General features: G+C 48.8%; 1 protein-coding gene across 1 annotated transcript; it reads left to right on the forward strand.

Annotated features, from left to right (window-relative positions):
• Positions 1-7440: 7440 nt before the first annotated feature.
• Positions 7441-10647, forward strand: LOC101767865 (galactoside 2-alpha-L-fucosyltransferase). Its single transcript, XM_004966716.3, has 2 exons — positions 7441-7615; positions 9089-10647. Exons 1-2 carry the CDS (start codon positions 7450-7452, stop codon positions 10573-10575), a joined length of 1653 nt encoding a protein of 550 aa, XP_004966773.2. The 5' UTR covers positions 7441-7449; the 3' UTR covers positions 10576-10647.
• The last annotated feature ends 10393 nt before the right edge of the window (positions 10648-21040 follow it).

Consider the following 21040-nt stretch of genomic DNA (forward strand, 5'->3'; position numbering starts at 1 on the left):
CTTTTACCGAGTCCTATTAAGCATTGTAACTACTGGGCCTATCATACTAGTGTTCAGATTGAAAGGGTTCTAAGTTCATGCATCTACGGTTTCGATCAACTCCTGGAAACGTAAATGCGCAATCAAAGTAGTCAATCATACTACATGTATTTAAAAATAGGAATTCATGCTCCGGGGCTTGCCTTCACATGGGGAGTTAGCAAACTGGTCCTCGGCTTGCTCTGGTATGGGCTCAGCTCCAACTTGCTGCAAATCAGCTACGGCTCCTTCTTTTGGCGCCAGGTGAAGCTCGTACGTTCCGTCAGCAAGGTTCAGCTCTACATGAAATGCAAATACATCAAGTTCAACTTCCATGCTTTCTCACAGGACGCAAAACACGAATTAGCACTGAAGTATAAATTACATTATGACCACATTCACCTAAACAAGGTTCTACACCTTCTTTATCTGCATAAGGTAAGGTGTGTTATGGTGTAGATCCGGAGTTGACTTGATGGTGATTGTGTACATATATATAGCTTAACTTTATTAAACTTTAGATCGGAAAGTTATCCTATTTCTGAATATTCTTTTGTACCTCTTCCGAAAAAGACTATTACCTTCACTTAAGGTTCTTTCTTCCATTTAATTTGGTTCATCTCCCAAATTTTATTTCAATCTTCAAACAGTAAGCTATGAAGTTGAAACTTTACCAGCAACTTAACCTTGTCATGATTAAGCTATTGCAAATATTTGAGGCTTATTAGAGTTGCACAAAAATAATTAAAATTGTTTCATTATGATAAGGTAGTGTGTGCTTAACTATTTTTAAGACAGAAACAATAACGATCTGGGTATGAACTTTTAACAGTAGGTTCCAGAGGTGAAATAGAGCCTTTGGTGAATTTTTCATAATTTTAGTGAAGGGCATCTTTTTCCACACATTTACCCTAATTATTCTTCCCCCAAAAATAACAGTGGTTTTCCTTCTGCTTCTGATCAGGTTCTATATTTTTCCTACAAACTTTACTACACAACTGACTTATTCCAATTTGTTTCACATTTTTCCCATCTCTGGTTTAATTGTTATGCAAAAAGAAAAAAGCAACCTTATATTCCCATGATAATACTAAAACAGAGATTTAAACATCTGAGCTAGGCTCCACATTGTTTTTATAATCTTCCATTCTCTAAAACAAACACTTGAGAGTTGGATTTACTATTTTAGCATTTTTCTACAATTTATATGATTTAAAATAACATTAATTCTTGCAGAGATGTGTTAACATCATTTTTATTCGAAACTACACCTTATACTGAGTCTAGCAAAATTGGTTTGACATTTTTCCTATTTTTGTACAATTTATGGTGTATTTTCAAAGTTTGGATCATTTTCTGCTGAAATTAAAAGAAAACCGCGGCAAACTTACGGTCTAGCCCCTAGGTCTATAGGTTAAATGCGCAGAGGTCCCTGACTTTAGCGCTAAGGTCCCTAGAAGAAGGGGAAGGATATAAGTGTTCCCTTGGCAGCGTGCACGTATGCGGTCCGGCCAAATTCCGGCGATGCACCAGCCAATCCAGGGCAAGAGGTCACGGGAAAGGTGCGGGAGCTCATCGGGAGTCGATTGGCGCCGGTTGGGGCGCAGAGGGGGCTCGGTGGAGGTGGAACGGCGAAAGGCGGTGCTGCGGCTGCGACGGAGCTAGGCGGCGGCGTTCCGGCAACGTCGAAGCTTGGTGACAGCAACGGTTAGCGGCTCGGGCTGCACGAGGTGGTAGCGGAGCGATTTGCGGCAGCGGCGGAGAGCGAGGCTGCGCGAAAGTGGGCTCTCCACGGGAGGACCGAGTGGCGGCGCTTGGATGCGGAGCAGGGAAGCTTGGCGGGTGGCAAGGGCGAGCGGGGAAGGGGGCTCAGGCGGCGTCGGGCCTCCATTTATAGAGCCGGGCAAAGCAGGCGAGTGAGGCAGGACCGGGACTGACAGCTGGGGGTCGAAGGGGAGTCGGGGTGCTGCTGCGGCCATTAATGGTGGCGGCGCCATTGGCAGATAGGGGGGTGACCGACGGGGTGCGGCAGGAGAGGTGACATGCTCTGGGCGAAACGAGCGTGCGCACGGGGAACAACTTTGCTGGGGCGTCGGGTTGGCGAGGCGGGCGCTCGAGGTGTCGCGGCTGGGGTGGCGGTTGGCGGAGGTGACGGTGTCGAGCAGGTGTCTGCGGGGGCACGTGTGGCAGAGCAGCGACAGGAGACGAGGCGTGCCCTCGGGCGAGGCGGGCTGACGGGAGCAGGAGGGGGGGGACCGCGGTGCTCACTAGCGACGGGATGTGCGAGGCGGCATCTTTCCGGGGTCGGAGACCGGGCGCAATGGCTTCGTCGGTGAAGCCGTGCCACACGGCGGCGACACTCTGGAGCGCGCGGCGTGCGTGCTCGGGCGCGCTCTGGCCGAGGGATTTGCAGAATTGCATCGCCGGGCCAATCTTCAAACGCCATTAACTCCCGATTCTTGAACTGTGCAGCATTTACTCCCTTTGCAAAAGTTGTAGTCCTCAGATCCAAGTTCAACTTTTGTAATTGAATCAAGTTCAAATTCACAACAGATTTGAAGATATAAAGCTTCAAAGTTTGGAGGAACGCTGGATTTCCAGACTTAGGCAAAAATGGCAGTTTGGCTGATTTCAAGGGTTTTGGCTGACTTAATTCCCAATTTTGATAAGCTTCTGATGTGAATTTTACCAGAGTCCAATTGAGGAGGTTGTTGTATAAACCTAGTTCTCAAACTCTTATAAAGGTTTTTGCTGGTGTTCTGTTCAAGTTTTGTAAGATAAGCTTAAGCCAAGATGTATGGTCGAACTGATTCTAGACTTAGCCTAGATTGCTGATTGGGGTTGGGTTGACCAAACTAACTAACTTTGACTGGGGTTTTGGAAGCCTTCTATGCGGATTTCGACATTACTCATTTAGTCAAAGTTGTTAAGGGCTTGAAGCTCTAAAAATTTTGTATAGAGTTCAGCTTGAGTTTATTTTGAAAAATTTTAGATAAAGAGCTCCAAAGTGGTTACAACACACGATCATGTATAAAGATTGAATGATTTTCATGTCCTAGTGTGGCGGAATTGCCCAAATTAACTTGGCTAAAGCACACTTAAGCCGTTTAACACACGATCATATACTTTAAACAAATCAACTTGGTCATCCGTCAGATTTCATCCGATAAACTACTTAACTCAGGACTGGGAAAGCAAGACTCCCACGAAGGCAAGTGGTTACAGAGATTACAACAGTCCATCTCAATTAGACAAGTGCATCAAATTATTACAACCTCAAGTTCAAAATTCAAGCAAAGTTTGCAGAGTGCTCAAATAACAGAAATAAATAAGCGAAGTCTAGACGTCGTTGCAGGATATCATGACGAAGCTGATCATGACATCAATGGTCCCGGTCCTCGTCGTCCGAGGAGGGCTCCCACTCAACCGTCGAACCAGGAGGAAGATGGGGAGGCCAAGTGCCACTTGCAGCGAGCTTAGGGGTATCAACATCACATGAAAAGATGTGCCACAACAAGGCTGAGCGACTACGCTCAACAAGACTTAACTGACCGGTGGTACTACTCCACCAACACCTAGACATGCAAGCTTTTTGGCTCTTGTTTCGTTTTTGCCAAAAGCGACTAGTGTAGGTCCTTACTTTCAATATTTTAGCCGCAAGTTCTACTGTTGTTTTACCATTCTAAGTTAGCAACTATACTAAACCAAGTATAGTTTCCAAGCAAGTAATACAGGTAACAATATTAGATCATCATCATCTTTCATTCTTACTCAGTGTAGCATAGCGATCAAGTAGTCCCAAACTGTGAGAGGCAGACGAATCAATTCAAATTTCTTAACCATACATGGTGAACCTAATCCCACAACATATGCACACTGTGAAGGGTCGCTTCATTTGTCAGCCATCCCCATCAATTCTCAGACCCGGCCTCTGCCGTTCTATGACCGCACTTGTCACCACATGCGGCCACAAGGGAACTCCGTTCCAAAGATAGTAGAACAATCCGCTCACGTTCTGGTCCAATTAGGTACTAGGCTTCCTCATCCCATACTAGGTATGAGATTAGTACTTTCAAATACTTAATCACGAACACTATCACATTTTGACCTTAGTCCAATTTCATGTAGACAGGCGGGGCAATCCACCGATCACCAAAATAGTTCACAGAGCCCTGCCCCGTCCATCATCCTTATAGTTGTAACAAAAGGAAAACAAACAACTCCTATAACTCGCGAGTGACAGTCAATCACTCGACTTTTACCGAGTCCTATTAAGCATTGCAACTACTTGGCCTATCATACTAGTGTTCAAATCAAAATGGTACTAAGTTCATGCATCTACGGTTTCAATCAACTCCTGGAAACATAAATGCGCAATCAAAGTAGTCAATCATACTGCAACGGTCAGTGGCTTGGTGGACGGCGCTGCGGCTACGGCGGAGCTTGGCGGCGGCCTTCCGACGGCGTCAAAGCTTGGTGACGGCAATGATCAGCGGCTCGGGATGCGCGAGGTGGTGGTGGAGCAATTTGCGGCAGCGGCGGAGAGCGAGCCTGCGCGGAAGTGGGCTCTCCATGGGAGGACCGAGCGTCAGCACTTGGATGCGTAGCAGGGGAGCTTGGTGGGTGGCAAGAGCGAGGGGGAAGGGGGCTCAAGTGGCGTCGGGCCTCCATTTATAGAGCCAGGCGGAGCAGGCGTGCGAGGCGGGGCTGGGACTGACAGCTGGGGGTCGGAGGGGAGCTGGGGCACTGCTGCGGCCATTAATGGTGGCGGCGCCATTGGCGGACACGGGGGGTGACCGGCGGGGTGCGGCAAGTGAGGTTACAAGCTTTGGGCGAAGCGAGCGTGCGTGCGGGGAATGGCTTTGCCGAGGTGTCGGGTTGGTGAGGCGGGCGCTCGAGGTGTCACGGCTGGGGCGGCAGTTGGCTGAGGCGGCGGTGTCGAGCAGGCATCCACGGGGGCGTGTGCGGCAGAGCAGCGGCAGGAGATGGGGCGTGCCCTCAGGCAAGGCTGACTGATGGGGGCAGGAGGGAGGGACCGTGGCGCTCACTGGCGGCGGGGCGCGCGAGGCGGCATCTTGCTAGGGCCGGAGACCGGGCGCAATGGCTTCACCGGTGAAGCCTTGCCACGTGGTGGCAATGCTCTGGAGCGCGCAGCGCGCGTGCTCGGGCGCGCTCTGGCTGAGGGATTTGCAGGATTGCGTCGCTGGGCCGATCTTCAAACACCATTAACTCCCGATTCTTAAACTGTGTAGCATTTACTCCCTTTGCTAAAGTTATAGTCCTCAGATCCAAGATGCATGGTTGAACTGATTCCAGACTTAGGGGTTGTTTGGATACGACATGTTAAACTTTAACAGTGTCACATCGAATGTTCGGATGCTAATTAGGAGAACTAAATATGAGCTAATTATAAAACTAATTGCACAACCCTATGCTAATTTGCGAGACGAATCTATTAAGCCTAATTAATCCATCATTAGCAAATGGTTACTGTAGCACCACATTGTCAAATCATGGACTAATTAGGCTTAATAGATTCGTCTCGCGAATTACACTCCATCTGTGCAATTAGTTTTGTAATTAACCTATGTTTAATACTCCTAATTAGCATTCAAACATCCGATGTGACGGGTGTTAAACTTTAACAGCAGTGAGCCAAACAGGCCCTTAGCCTAGATTGGTGATTGGGGCTGGGTTGACCAAACTAACTGACTTTGACCGGGATTTTGGAAGCCTTCTATGTGGATTTCGACGTTACTCGTTAGTCAAAGTTTCTAAGGGTTTGAAGCTCTAAAACTTTTGTATAGATTTCAGCTTGAGTTTATTTTGGAAAATTTTAGATAAAGAGCTCCAAAATTAGGCTTTATCTGTTTTTCTTAAATTGACACAGTTTTGAACTTTGAGTTTTTAAAGGTCTTCTGCTCAGATTAATGTAAAACACCAAAAATAAAAGTTATTAGGAAAGTTGAGTTCTACAACTCTTAGTTGGACATATTTTTAAGTTCTTAAGCGAAAATTTAAGTTATGGTTTAAACAGTTGTTTATCTTGTGAGGGCAAAAGTGTCTCTTTACTTGCCTTCACAACTGCCCAATGTTCTTCTTTATGCTCTAATGACTTTATTTAAGATTAAAAATGGTTTAATTAGACTAGGTTGTTGCACCTAGATACTTTTAGACGAAATCATGGAGTTGTAACTCTAGTTGTTTTGCTTGGAATAAACGGTAAAAGAGCACAAACAAAAGCAAGTAATCATAAGCTTCTTCCTCCATTCTTGGTGGAAATACTCTCAATGCAGTAATTTGTAGCCAATATATTCCCCTAAAGCTAGCCTCCATAACGACGCCTATAGACAGGAATACGACGTCGAAAACGTTGCCTCCGTTCGATAGAACTGAGACTGCGTATTCCCTTGGAGGTACCAATGGCTTTGAAGGAGGAGGATCTGATCTAGCATTTCTCGCCTGCCGCCAGACACACTTGCTCGTGAAGACGCCAAGCTTTGGCAGCCAGTGAAGGTGATAGTCGTCCTCCCGAGCCATGTGAAGGTAGAGAACCCCCTGCCCACCTAGCGTAGCACTTTCGTTGCACAGCCTTAGTGTCCGCCATGGTAAGGCAGCACTCCAACGTCAAACGCACAAATCAGGCAACCCACGAACACATTTGTTCGAGTCTGGGTGCCACTGCGTGGATATGGCAGTCACATACTGAATCCCATCGCCATCGCAAATGAACGATGACGAGGTCGCACCATCGTCTATGCAGCGCAAATCAGGTACATATGCATTTTTTATAAAAATTAGATACGCTTATCGAGAAAAACCTCATAGGTCAACTTAGTTCCCCGGTCAAATTAGAGCGGCAAAACAAGGCAAAACAAGGCCTATTTTCCAGAAATTTAAGGGTTGACAGTATCGATGTCCATCGCCCATCGGATTTCGGTGGCAGACTTTTGTAAACAAGAAATTGGACACGTTGTTCAATTCATAAACAACATTTCTCTGCATATTTGCCAGCTAATAATTGTTGCGTAACGTGCAACCCGACGCTGAAAAGCACGAACTACAACGACCCCCCCCCCCCCCCCCCCCCAACACACACACAAAAAGAGAAATGCCAGTTCGTATGAGAGCTTACTTTGAGTCTTTGACCATTGTTTACCAGCAGCAGTTCCGAAATCCATGCATGTCAGGGGCCTCGCAAGCACGTCGAAATCCGAGTACTATAGTTGTTCAAAAATCAGTGTCGCCATTCCCAACCCCAGCGCTGCATCGTGAAGCACCGACAAGGATTGCAGCACCAGCACGCTTGTGCTAGTTGACTTGCATCCAGGTGCTGCTTCGTTCAGTCAAGAAGCATATAGGTGAGGCCCGACGGGCACCGACAGCGACACTGGCGCCTGGAGACTGAAGAGGAGGCTTCGATCGCCGTTCATGGAGGCGAAGAAGACGATAGAGGAGCTGGCCGATGCCAAGCGAGGGAGCTGGGCGGTCAGCGCCGTGCTCGCCGTCGTCGTGATGACCGTGCTCATCCTCAGTGGGCGCAACGTTGGAGCGCCGGTGGTTTGGGTTCAGACGGCAGCGGCCACCTTCCGCCAAGGTAAAGTCCTGCTCAGTGTTTGCACTTTATTCTGTCAAATCAGCATTCTGTAGAGGTGAGCATGATATGATCCGATGTCAACATGCTTACTGGTCCTAACAACATGCTGTAAAGTTTCAGCTCTAAAAGACATCGTTAATTGAGCTATGTGTTCATACGAACAAAGTTTAAGGTTTTTTTTTTTGAGAAACTCAGCCTAGCTATATTAGTAGAGGGTGTGGATGTATGCATAGACCATCCAAAGCTTAAGTTTTCGTCCAAGACGAATTTAGATGTTTATTTCTTCTTAATTGAAAAGCTACTTATTTCCTTCTAGATTGATTGTGGTTGGTTTTAGGCACTTATGAATTCCTCTTTTTTCTTTAGCATGCTTCCTACACTCCAATAGCCTAAAAATTGCAAAGCTTTCGTTTAATGCGATTTTTACAACAGAGAGGCTGCGAATGATGCATTTTGGCTTGTAGATTCTTAGAGGAAGACGATAGGAAGCAAGATAGCTTAAAAGAGAGGATTGACATAGAGCTGGGCGGCGAAGTGGTCGGGACACCACCAGCTGCGGGCTATGGAGGATTGTGGTAGACAGGGGAGATGCATGATTGTAACAGATCATGTCCCTTATACCTCCTTCACAATCAAATTTCTAAATTGCTATTTATTGAGTCCGATCCTGCATGACCACGCACGTGTGGGTGGGTGGGTGGGGAGAGGGTGTGTGTGTTTGAGATCAGAGGTGGAAGACAGCTCATTTATCCTTTGATAACCATCTCAGAGGAGATGTGTCGACGAAGAGAACCTGATTTCCAAGTGTTATATAGCGATGTTCTTGTAGAGATAGAAAATTGTGCGCGGTGTGTGTGTTTGAGATCAGAGGTGGAAGACAACTCATTTATCCTTTGATAACCATCTTAGAGGAGATGTGTCGGCGAAGAGAACCTAATTTCCAAGTGTTATATAGCGATGTTCATGTAGAGATAGAAAATTGTGTGGCGCACCACTGCATGTTATCGGGAGGGAATGTATGTGTTACCGCTCATATAAGTATAAAGATTATCAAATCAAATATTTAAAAATGGACCATGCAAAGGTAAGGATTAGTACATTTTTCGCATACAAAAGAATTCTATCCATATGTTATACACTTCCCATTCTGAATTACAAGTTATCCTAACTTTATCTTAGGTCAAATTTCTTAAACTTTGACCAAGTTTGTAAAGGAATTCAAATGTCTTTAACCTCAATATACTTTCGTTAGCTACATTATGTAATATATATTGGTTGGGTTATGTCTATTTTAATATATTTTTTCTATAAATTTATTCAAAGTAATATTAGGTAAATTTGACTTAGAATAAAATTAAATAACTTATAATTTGGATCAAATAATTTGGATCAAGCGAGTACGTACCGATGAACGAACAGTGACGACATATATAGGTTCCACCATTTTGCGCTTCTGAGATCACTTGTTTACAGGTTCAACTGACCTCACCTTCTTGCACCCGAGGACAGCGCACCTTGATAGGCTCTACGGCGGCCTATTGGTGGACGGCTTCGACGTGGAATCCTGCCACAGCAGGTACCAATCTGCCATGTACCGCCGGAACCCCGGCAGACGACCCTCCCCGTACCTCATCTCCAAGCTGCGACGGCACGAGGCTCTGCAGCGACGGTGCGGCCCGGGCACCGCCGCCTACAGCAACGCCCTGGAGCAGCTCAAGTCCGGCAAGAGCGTCGCGTCACCGGAGTGCACGTACATCCTCTCCATCTCGTACCGCGGCATCGGGAACCGGATCCTCGCCGCGGCGTCGGCGTTCCTGTACGCCGTGCTCACGGACCGCGTCCTCCTCATCGACCCCAGCAACGAGATGGACGAGCTCTTCTGCGAGCCGTTCCCCAACACGACGTGGCTGCTGCCGCCGGGCTTCCCGCTGACGGACTACGCCAACTTCAGCATCGACACCGCCGAGAGCTACGGGAACATGGTGAAGAACAAAGTGATCAGGAGCGACGTCGGCGTCACTGACGACGACGTCCCGACGGCGGCGCAACTGCCCGCGTTCGCGTACGTCCATCTCAACTACGACGCCACCATCGAGGACAATTCCTTCTTCTGTGGCGACGACCAGCGGCTGCTCCGGCGCATCCAGTGGCTGGTAATGAGGACGGACAGCTACATCGTGCCGGGGTTGTTCCTTGTACCGGCGTTCCAGGAGGAGCTTGACGCACTGTTCCCGGAGCGCGACGCCGTGTTCCACCACCTCGGCCGGTACCTGTTCCACCCGAACAACCACGTCTGGGGTCTCGTCACGCGCTACTACGACACCTACCTTGCGGCGGCGCGGCAGCGGATCGGCATCCAGGTGCGCGTCTTCGGCGGGATGCCGGACTCGCCGGAGCTCCTGGAGCAGATCACCACGTGCACGCAGAAGGAGGGCTTGCTCCCCGAAGTGCTCCCCGCCGCCGGCGAGCCGATCTTGCCGGCCTCCCGGGCCAGGTCCAAAGCCGTCCTCGTCACCTCCCTCAAGTCCTGGTACTACGAGAGAATGAAGAGCATGTACTGGGAGCTCGCGACGGCCACCGGCGAGGTGGTGAGCCTGCACCAGCCGAGCCACGAGGAGTTCCAGCAGTCGGGAGCCAGGTCGCACGAACACAAGGCGTGGGCCGAGATATACCTGTTGAGCCTGACGGACGTGCTGGTGACCAGCGGGAGGTCGACGTTCGGGTACGTCGCGCAGGGGCTCGCCGGCGTGAGGCCGTGGGTGCTGTACAAAGCCGCGAACAGCTCCGCCGTGCCGGACCCGCCGTGCGGCCGGGACGTGTCCATGGAGCCGTGCTTCCACAAGCCACCGGGCCACGATTGCCGGCTGAAGCAGTGGGCGGACCCCTCCAAGGATGTGCCGTACATCCAGCACTGCGACGACGCGATCTGGGGGCTGAAGCTTGTTGGTCGGAACACATAGGAGGCCGCATGGGGTTGGACACAACGGAAGCACACGAACTTCCAATGTACAAGGATAAATGCAAGGTGTATATTGCCATGGCCTTTAAACTTTGGCTTTGACAAAATTCTTCACACGAATATACTAAGTTGTTGTGAGCCTGTATTTTGGATAATGTATATAACTATTTAACTTTGTACTCTTTTGTTAAGTATACTTGCAAGGTTGCCGCGCAAATAGCACGGCTAGACATGTTGCACTATAAAGTCTTATTCATAATTCTTTATATGAATTATAAGCATATTTATTTAAACTTTATGAGGGATTAGTATCGTGCAGTACATTGTGCATGCAATTTAGAAAGGTTACATCATTATCCACGATATAGTGATACTAACACATTGAGATTTATGTGTGAAATGTCAATCCTAAAACGTGCTTTGCCTCCTTCCCTTTTGTTTCTAGTTTGGCTTTGTGATTGTTTTTTCTCTGTAAATCTGCTCCCTATGACGATGAGTTGTGCATGTTGGATTGCGCTTATATCCTTTGAACTTTCATATCTATTTTACGGAGCAATCTTCCTCAACATATGGGAAATATTTTAATATCAATATTTTTGTGCCATGACTTCTTATAGCCTCAACTCAGTGCGCATATATACCTCTACTTTAAGATGCTCCAATTAACCCATGGTTGACGTCTCTCCTATTTCCTGCTAGAAACCTAATAAAATTGTTGTTGGTCGATGATGTGAAGAACATCTTCCAATATTTAAACTCAATGTTATACCACTTTGAATTATTAATTTTACTTAATACCAAACTTGTCCAATTTATTTAATTTTTCTATACTTATGACAATCCTATAATTTTGAAATCGTTTTGCCTTTCTATGCACCATGTTCTTTTTCTTGTCGGCCATCTCCTTCCCTATGGGAAATCAATTTCTTCATCCGCTTCTCTCTTTCTTCGAGCCTTTCTTTCAATCTCAGAGGCATGCACCGCTATCTACTGTCTCCTACGTTTACCCGCATCTATGAAGCCTCCGCCCTTCAACCATCATGGGCATACCATGTGAAATCTAGCTCCCATCCGAGTGATATTCACTACCGGAAACAGGACGTTTGCCGAGTGCCCCAGGCACTCGGCGAAGGTCCAAAAACACTCGGCAAAGAATTTGCCGAGTGTAACACTCGGCGAACTGGACTCGGTGAACTTTCCCTCGGCAAACAGTGGATATGCCAAGTGTCAAACATCGGGCACTCAGCAAACGCTTTGCCGAGTGCCAAAAAACACTCGGCAAAACAAAACACTCGGCAAAAAGGCGCTGACGGACTGTCACGGTAACGACGCCTTTGCCGAGTGCCAAACGGAAGAACACTCGGCGAAGAGTCAAATTTTGCCGAGTGCCATCTCACAAACACTCGGTGAAGATTCAAATTTTGCGGAGTGTCGTACTCATGACACTCGGCGAACTTTTGGTGTTTGCCGAGTGTCGGTTTCGTAGCACTCGGTAAAGAAGACGCTTCCACCAGCTTTTTATGGCGTCTTTGCTGAGTGTTCTGTCGAAACACTTGGCAAAGTAGTCATAGAATAATAGAAACTGGACTCTTTGCTAAGTGTTAACACTCGGCAAAGTATCCTTCCACCACTTGTAAAACAGATTCGTTATGTATGAAGGACCCCTCTCAAAAAACAACCACAGAAGCATCACATGCATATAAATTGCATCACAGGCATATAGATTGCATCACAAGCATCACAAGCACACAAATAACATTCAGAAGTACATATAGGTTCTAGTCTAAACAAGTAATTCACAAGTTTGCTTAACACAATAGCCGTTCAAACAAGTCACTGATGAGGATGTGTAGGTGGCCACTGCCCCCAAGATGATTCTGCACAAAGTTAAAGAGATTGCATTAGTCACTTTTCTAGTGTAAGTTTCTAGTGCCTGTAGTTTCTAGTTTAATTTTAGATTGATTGTAAGGTTGAGAGTGACTCACAGGAGTAGCTGTAGGAGGTGGAGGTGGCGGGAATAGGTTCGGTGGCATAGGTGGTGGAGTTTGACCTAAACTCTGAAAAACACTCTGCATGTAATGGAACATCGACTTCGTCCTCTGCCTTTCTATCTGCCGATCCGCCTCAATCCTCGCCTCTAGGTCCTCCTGTCGCTTCCGTTCTACTTCCACCTGGGCCTACAATATTTCATCCCAATGTCTTATTGCAAAGCAAAAGGTACGTAAAAATCAACGAAACATGAAACAAATAGAAATAACCTGCAGAGCCTGCATATGTAACTGTGCAGTGGTCGGCCGTGCCCGTATCGTGGGGCTAGAGTCCGTGCTTCTTGCTCGGATCTAGGACAGACTGGGAGTACTGGCAGTATCGATCACGCTATCTCTAATCCAATACTGGCCATGCTTCTTGCCTCCTCCCACCCTCATCACAATTTCTGCATCAATATCCTGAGAGCTCGGATCGAACTCTGGCCCATGAACCTCCCTTGCCATTGATGTGTACTTGGTGACACGGTTGTGGATGCTTGGATGGCTGTACGCCTCGGGCGGGTCCTCCGAGTTGAAGTCGATGTCGGCCGTCGCCTTGCCCTTTTTGGACATAACCCATGCCTTGAACCGGGAGCACTCCTGGCCATCATGTGATGACGTCTGCAGAAAAAATGCAAAAGGATTAGAAAGTATGCAGTTTTGAGTGTGAGAATAAAGAAATGAATTCGCATACTCATTTTTCCTTGTATTCATCAAGGCTCAGGCTGCCTTGATGGTGTGATGCATATGGCATCTGCAGACGCCACTCCCGGCAAGTAAGGTGGTTCTCCAACCACCCGGGCTGCAACCACACCTCCACCATTTGTTCCCAACACCGGGTATAGGCTCGGCACCACCACGGAGGCACCTACATCATCAAGTGTGTGACATATAACAAAAGAATTAAGCGTAATTAATCTCAGAAATAGTAAATATTAACTTCCTGTATGTACCACCATGAATTCTTTCCTTGGTCAGGTTCATTGTCCTTGCCTCTTCTTTTTTGACCTTCATCCTTCTGAATTCAGCATAGAAGTCGATGATGGCCTGAACCCGTGCCTTGTAGTGCATGTCCTTGACGAGCTTCTTGGCGGCTTGTTCAGTGACGGAGGCCGTCCTAGCCTCGAATCCCTCCTAGCATCTATAGAAGTCCTGCGTATAGACACGTTGCATATAATTATTATTTCAAGAATGTCCAGCGAAGCTGATGTATTAACCAATGTAGTGCTGCGAATACTTACCCACAACTCAGCCTTCACCCGCTCTGCCTTGTTTGCGAATGTCCTGTGGTCACGATCACCAACGTCGGCAGTGGCGGCGTAGTGGTCCCACGTGTAGGCTGGCTCCTCCTGTCCGGTGAAGACCACTAGACCAGGGAAGTGTAGCCTACACAAAAGACCAAGGATGCCGTTGACCTTGCGGTTGTGGACGCCCCCACTGAGCTTAATCCAACTCCTGCACAAGTGATTAATATAAATTATTAGTTTCTATTGTAATTTTCAACATATCAAAAGTACTGAGAATATGTAAAGGAACTTACTTTGCCCTAGTGGGTTGAATCAGTGGGCGTCTATGAAGAGGGATCGGTCGCCTCGGGAGGGACGAGGGACCTCACAACCAGATCTTGGACTGCGAATCCCCTGCCTCCTCCCCTTCCTCCCTCTCCTGCTCCTGCTCCTACTCCTGCTCCTCCTGTACCTCCGCCTCGTCACTAGAGGCGTGCGCGGAAGGTATCTCCTCCTCCTCAGATGACCGGGGCGAAGGTACAGGCGACGAGGACCTCACCCCTTTACCCTTTCCTCGACCCCTGCCTTGAGCCCTGCCTCTACCCAGGACCTGTGCCTCCTCTATTTCCTTGATGAAGCGTCCCCACATCAGCGGAGATTAAATGTGAAGCAAATATCAGTCCCAGGAGGCTGATAACACATTTATTCAACAGATAGTTCAGTTACCGTACAACTCCGGAGGGAGTGGGCGTGAAAGCCACATCGCGATAAGAAGCAAATGAATAACAGCGGCTAGCCAAGCGACTACCAAAAGACAGCACTCGGACTACACGGCAGCAGAAGCATCTTGCGAAGGCCAACACCACAGGCAGCGTTGGGTGCGGACACAACCTCCTACTGAAAGTCCTCAGCGACGAAGTTCGGATCTTCCTCTGTAGCAACGAAGCAAGGGTGAGTACAAAAGTACTCAACAAGTCCAACCCCATCCACAGAGGGGGATACAATCAAAAATATGCACATGATAGTAGCAAGGATAAGGCTAAGGTTCATTTGCGATAAAGCTAGATTTTCAACACATGCACAGGTTCATTTTCAAAAAAGTTTTAGCAAAGCTTTTCCTTTAGTAATCGAAACATTGAGTGAGGTTGATCCTACACAAAGGATCCAATTTTTTTGTTGCTATCGGACTCCCCATTCGCCATAGCTCACGGCACAATTGCCGGACACTTCCAAAATCCAACACACGCCATAAAAACCATCCATCTCCATGTGCTAGTTATGTGACCAAGCCGTAACTCGTCCAATACCGTGGACACGGCTACCCGGATAGGTTTTAACTCTGCAGAGGTTGTACACTTTTCCCACAAGTAGGGTACCGCAGCACGATCACCTTAGTGCCGGCGCGAATCCTAACAAAGCCATTACCCACCTTAGCTAAGGCTGACTAGTCCACACGGAAGCAACCAAGGGGTTAACGACCTATCCACGAGGTCATAACCAGGACCTAAGTCACAAAGATCTTACTCCTTTTCCATGGGCTCTCGTTGCTCACCAGCTCACCCGTAGACTAACAGTTTAGCTAGTGGGATTTATGCTAAGCCGTTGCCCATACAACGGTCGAGTGGTTGCACGATGGTTGAATTAGGCAAGATGACACATCAACTCTGTCCTTAACCATGATAAGATGGATATCTCACAACCTTGCTCAACCACTAAGGTACGAGCCCAACATTCTGGTATTTCACACAAGAAACACCCATCCATCTCATCTAAACTTTTCTTGCCTTTATATCCGGAAACCCATTTTCTCACTTGAAAACACTCACACATTTATTCTCTAAATAAACCATTGTAGTCATGATCGAATTTGAGTAACGAGTTCCTAAGCGTTCTAGCAGTAATTATCATCTAAACAGAGCAGGTCATATTTAGAGATATTTATAGGATAACAAAGAATATTCATAACAATCAAGGGGTGGCTATCCAACTATGTCTTGCAATAAAACAATATGCATTTTTATAAAACAGGCCAATAAGTTGTGTTTGAAAAACTAGGAATAAATATGCATCAAAGGGTGAGATTGGACTTGCCATCCTCGAAGCCTTCCCGGAGTTCCGACTCGTGCTGCTGGTCCTCGGGCTCGGGCTCGCGGTCAAACTCCTCCTCGGGTACTCCGCGATCTACGGCACACACAAATGGGCACACAATAAATAAAAGAAAATAAGATTTTACCCGTTGAGCTCCGAACAGAGAATGCGAACGGAAAATAGGTAGAATGAGTATTTTCATAAAATTTGGATATACCTCAGTGGAAGTATACTGGAGGATGACGTGGTCGAATTGGGATTAATTGGAGGAAGTTTGGCGCATGAAATGACGAGTTAAAGCAGTATTAGGGGCTTAAATGAAGGTTAGGACTGATTTGCGAGAAACCAGGGACCTATTTGTAAATATTTTTGGAGGTGGAGGGGCTGATTTGTGAGACAACCTTTGAGAGAGGTGAAAGGGTTATTTCGCAAAATAGAGAAAAGTGGGGGTTAGATTGGAATTTGGGGGCTTCTTCTTCCTCTATTCCTCACGGCACACAGAGAGAGGGGGGGTGGCTGGCCTCGGGCGGTGGCCTAGGCTCGCCGGCGGCGAGGAGCGGTGGCCTAGGCTCGCTGACGGCGAGGGGAGGCGGCAGGAGAGGGTAAAGGAGGCCGTGGGGGCTCCGTTTTGCCCCTTACCTTGGGGATCCGGGGATGGGAAAGGGGGCGGCCAGTGGTGGCTTGTGGCAGCGGTGCACGGGAGGGGCGGCGCTACTGGCGGCGGCGGTTGGGTGCAGGGAGGAGGGCGGCTGCTCGGTGGGGTGGTGGTGGGACGACGAGGCAAGGCCGGCGGCTTTTATAGGCGGCGGGGAGGGCGCCAGCGGTGGGGCCTGGACGGGGCGCCGCGGGAGGTAGGCACGGCCGATGGTGCCGCGGCCGGCGCAATGATGGCGCGAGGGCCGGGGCAAAACCGAGCAGGCGCGGTGGAGGGGCTTGGTGCCGATGGTGGGGGACGGGCGCTAGGGAGGAGGCGGCGCCGCGGCAGGCGCGTCGGCGTCGGCGCCGCGCGCGCTGCCCTGGTGCAGGGGCCGGCGTGCATGGGTCGGCTCCGGGGAGCGGGCGCATGCGGGGCCGGGTGCCGGGGGGGCTAGGCGCCAGAGGAGGTCGGGTGCCAGAGGGGCCGGGTGGATGGCGCTAGGCGCCAGGAAAGAAGGAGGAGGAAGAAAGAAGAAGAAGGAAGGAAGAAGAAGAAGAAAGGAAGAAAGAGAAGGAGAAAAAGGAAGAGAAAAGGGGAAAAAGAGATGGGAGGAAAAAGACAAAAACAAAGGGAGAGCCGGCGGCGATTGCAGCACGCGGTCGGAGCGCGCGCGGCGGTCTGTCGACCAGCACGTGGTGAAATTTACGGGAGAGGATAAAATGATGGCTGTCGGCTTTGGGTGCCGGGACGGCGAAATCGCCGGGAAGATTTTGGGTTTTCGAGAGCTCAACGGTAAAAAGATTTTGAAAGTGATTTTCTAGCGGGTGATTTAAGTTGGTAATTTTTTTTGAATGTTACACTCGACCAGTGCGTCACCCCTGCCTCGACGCCTCCCTCGACCCCTTGATGGGTCTGACCCTGAAGCTGACCCTGAAGCTGCAGCTTTTAATTTTTCATAAAGAGCTACGATCTTCCTTGTACCACCCACCATTGTTCAATCACCTGCAATTACAAAGAGTAAACCTATCAACACAGATAAACAAAACATACTTAGGAAGATATGCAAAATAAACTAAACATAATTAAAAAATAACATGGTCTATTGCATAACCTTGCTTGATCCACTCTAGCCTTAACGTTATCCTTTGTCTTCTCAGGAATGTCCATGATTGTACCAAAAATTGCCTCGGTGATATTCTTTTCAGTGTGCATAACATCAATGTTATGTGGGAGAAGAAGGTCATCAAAATAGGGGAGGTTCCACAAGCACGACTTCTGAGTTCAAGCATGTTGCTCGCCATATCCCACAAAACCACCTTCATGATTATTGACCTCAAGAGCGTCTAACTGAGCACGAACCGCGGGTAAGTTCATCATCTGCGGTGCGGGGTCATTAACTAGGACATCTTTTGTAAAGTTTTTAATATCTTATCTGGAAGGATGGTCAGGAGGAAGGAATTATCGATGTTTGTCAAACGAAGAATACTTGCCACCCTTCGTCAACCAAATGAACTTCAAAGAAGCCTTGCATACTGGGCATGGGAACTTCCCGTGAACACAGCAGCCACAGAAAATACCATATGCTGGCAAGTCATGCAGGGAGTAGTGGTACCAAACATGCATCTTGAAGTTTGTCCTTGTAGCTCGATCGCATGTCCATACCCTTCCTCCCATGCACGGACCAAATCATCAATCAGAGGCTCCATGTACATACTCATATTATTCCCCGGATGTTCTGGAATTAGCAACAATAAAAACATAGTTTGTTGTTGAAAGAGGACACCAGGGGGGAGATTGAGGGGATAACGAACATAGGCCAACAGGTGTACGGGGCAGCCGCCATTCCATAAGGATTGAACCCATCTGTTACCAGCGCAACACGTACATTATGAGCCTCTAGAGCTTTTCTGGCGGAACCACCTCGGATTAGCTTGATTAAGCAAGGTTAAGTCGCCTAACATGCGACACTTCTGCTTAAACCGAGCTAACACGGGGTGCCGTCGGATTTCATCCGATTTAACCACTTAACAGGATCGAGTCTAGCAAACCCACACGAAGGTGAGCGGTTACAGAGAATACAACGAGTCCACTGAGTTAAGCAGGTCTTACTCAATTAGTTCGGCCATAAAAATTTACATCAGAGTTTTATAACAAGAACAACAGATAAAACACTAGCGGAAGACTTCGTCGGGGTCGGACGTCTGGGCGGGGCCAACCAGAACATCACCGACTCCTCTCCTCGCCGTCCGAGGAGGGGTCCCACTCGACCGTCCAGCCTGGCGGGAGCTGGGGCGGCCAAGCACCAACCAAAAAGGGGTCGGACGCGGCAACTTCACCTGAAAACAGAAGCCACAACAAGGCTGAGCTACTAAGCTCAACAAGACTTAACCGACCGGAGTAAGGGCTACTCCTCCTTCTAGACATGCGAGCTTTTTGGCTGAGGGGTTTGTTTGCCAAAAGCACTAGTAACCTAACTTTCAAGTTTTAGCTCCGGTTCTAGGTTCATTTACCAGTCTAGGTTGTGCAACCTGTTCTAAGCAAACATAGAGCCAAACAAGATATGTAGGTATAACAACAAACATTGCCATCATCAGATTCCTCATTTACTTAGGGTGACATAGCGATCAAGAAATCTCAGACTGTGAGAGGCAGACGAATCGATTCGAGTTCTTTAACCATGCATGGTGAACCTAGCCCCACGACATCCGCGCACCCGGAGGTCGCTTCCTGTGTCGGCCTTCCCCATCAATCCCCTAACCCGTGTCGGGCCCATTTCCTTTGGTGCAAGGTTCCACAGACCCGGCCTCTGCTGTCCTGTGACCACGCTTTGCCACCACGTGCGACAACCAGCAGGGGAAACTCCGTTCCAAGAACAATGGGGCGACCGCTCACGTCTAGGTTCAATCAGGTACTAGGCTTCCTCATCCCATACTAAGTATGAGGCTAGTACTTTCAAACACTTGATCACGAACACCACCACTGTCGGGCCTTAGCAAGTTTTCATAGACAGACGGGGCGACCATCCGACCACCAAAAAGTTACCATACCCTGCCCCGTCCATCGTCCTTATAGTTGTAACAGGAGATTAAATCATGCAACTCCTACAACTCGCGAGTGACAGGAGATCACTTGGCTTTTACCGTCTCCTATTTAAGCAATGCAACTACTCGGTCCAACAACTAGTGTTCATATCAAGGGTCAACTAGGTCGGGCATCTAGGGTTTCACACAACTCCTAAACGTAAATGCACAAACATGCTATACGGAAGGCATGCGCAAGTTTGGCGAAACACGTAGGATTCTCATGCAACCGGGGCTTGCCTGCAAGCAAAGGGGACGGAAGCTGCTCGACTTCTGGGGCGACTTCGGCTTCCGCGGGCAGGAACTCGGCTACAGCTTCTTCGTCGGGCGCCGGGTGCAACTCGTAGAAGCCGTCGGCGAGGTGCAGCTCTACACGAATGCAATGCAAGGGTTAGCTTAAACGTTTATTTCAACAGCAACACTGGCTCGCCTGAGCCCAGAAACTTGCGACAAAGAGCAGGAGGTTATGGTGGTTCGAGAGAGCTGATGATGATCAAGAGGTAAGGGTAGGAAGGGAAACTAGTGGTCTGATCCTTGAACTAGAGGATGTGATAACTGGGATCCTTAGACGCAAGCGCCACAGGGTTCCCAAGTTTTACACTTACACCCTCGAGTTGAAGAAAAGATCACAGCCAAGCCCTCGAGCGAGGCGGACAAGGGTCGGCGGAACAGACAGGGTCGGACGAGACGGAACTGGGGTCGGGCGGATAGGAGGGGTCGGGCGAGGCGGACTTAGGGTCGGCAACTCACCTTCTTCCTGAAAGGAAAGCTTGGGGTCGGGAAGAGGCAGACTTGGGCGGAAGGTCTAAAGCTTCGAGCAAGGGCTAAGACTGACAATGTTCCGGCGGCGGCGCTGCTTCTTGCGGATCACAAGAGAGCTCTACGCAGCACAAAGGAGCAAGCTGCTGGGTGACTTGGAGGAACTGAGAAGGAACTGGAAGAAGAACTTCTCAAGAACTGGGTGGGTGGCGCTAGGAGCTTGAGCAGGGAGCTAGAGAAGGCTAGAGGCAACAAGGGCGGAGGGAACTCCGGTGACGGGGGCATTCCTTTTATAGCTGCTGGGGCAGAGGAACGGAAACGTCGCGGAGAGAGAGAAGGGGAGCGGCGCGAAGGCCGGAAAGAAGCAATGGAGTGCTCTGCCGTGGCGGCGATTGAGCAAACAGGGTGGTGCCACAGAACTCCGGGGGTGACGCCAGCGATCATTGCGCTATACCGTCAGGGCGGCGTAGGCGCTGGTAGACCGGTGGTTGGGATTTGGCGGAAAGCGGGTGTCGTCGTGTGGAAGAGGTGATAGAAGCGACCGGTTAAACGACGCTAGAATCGAGGGCGCACAGGTGCGAAGACAGGCGGACGCGGGCGCGGGGGAGAGCGCGGAACAACAGATTGTCGGGCGGCTTCTGACAGAGCG

Source organism: Setaria italica, chromosome IV, assembly GCF_000263155.2.
Source record: "Setaria italica strain Yugu1 chromosome IV, Setaria_italica_v2.0, whole genome shotgun sequence".
NCBI lineage: Eukaryota > Viridiplantae > Streptophyta > Magnoliopsida > Poales > Poaceae > Setaria > Setaria italica.

Excerpts from the sequence above, each read along its gene's own strand:
- LOC101767865 (XM_004966716.3), top strand. The coding sequence starts at position 7,450 with ATGGAGGCGAAGAAGACGATAGAGGAGCTGGCCGATGCCAAGCGAGGG. Across the intron at positions 7,616-9,088 it reads AGCGGCCACCTTCCGCCAAG|GTTCAACTGACCTCACCTTC; the intron begins GTAAAGTCCTGC and ends ACTTGTTTACAG.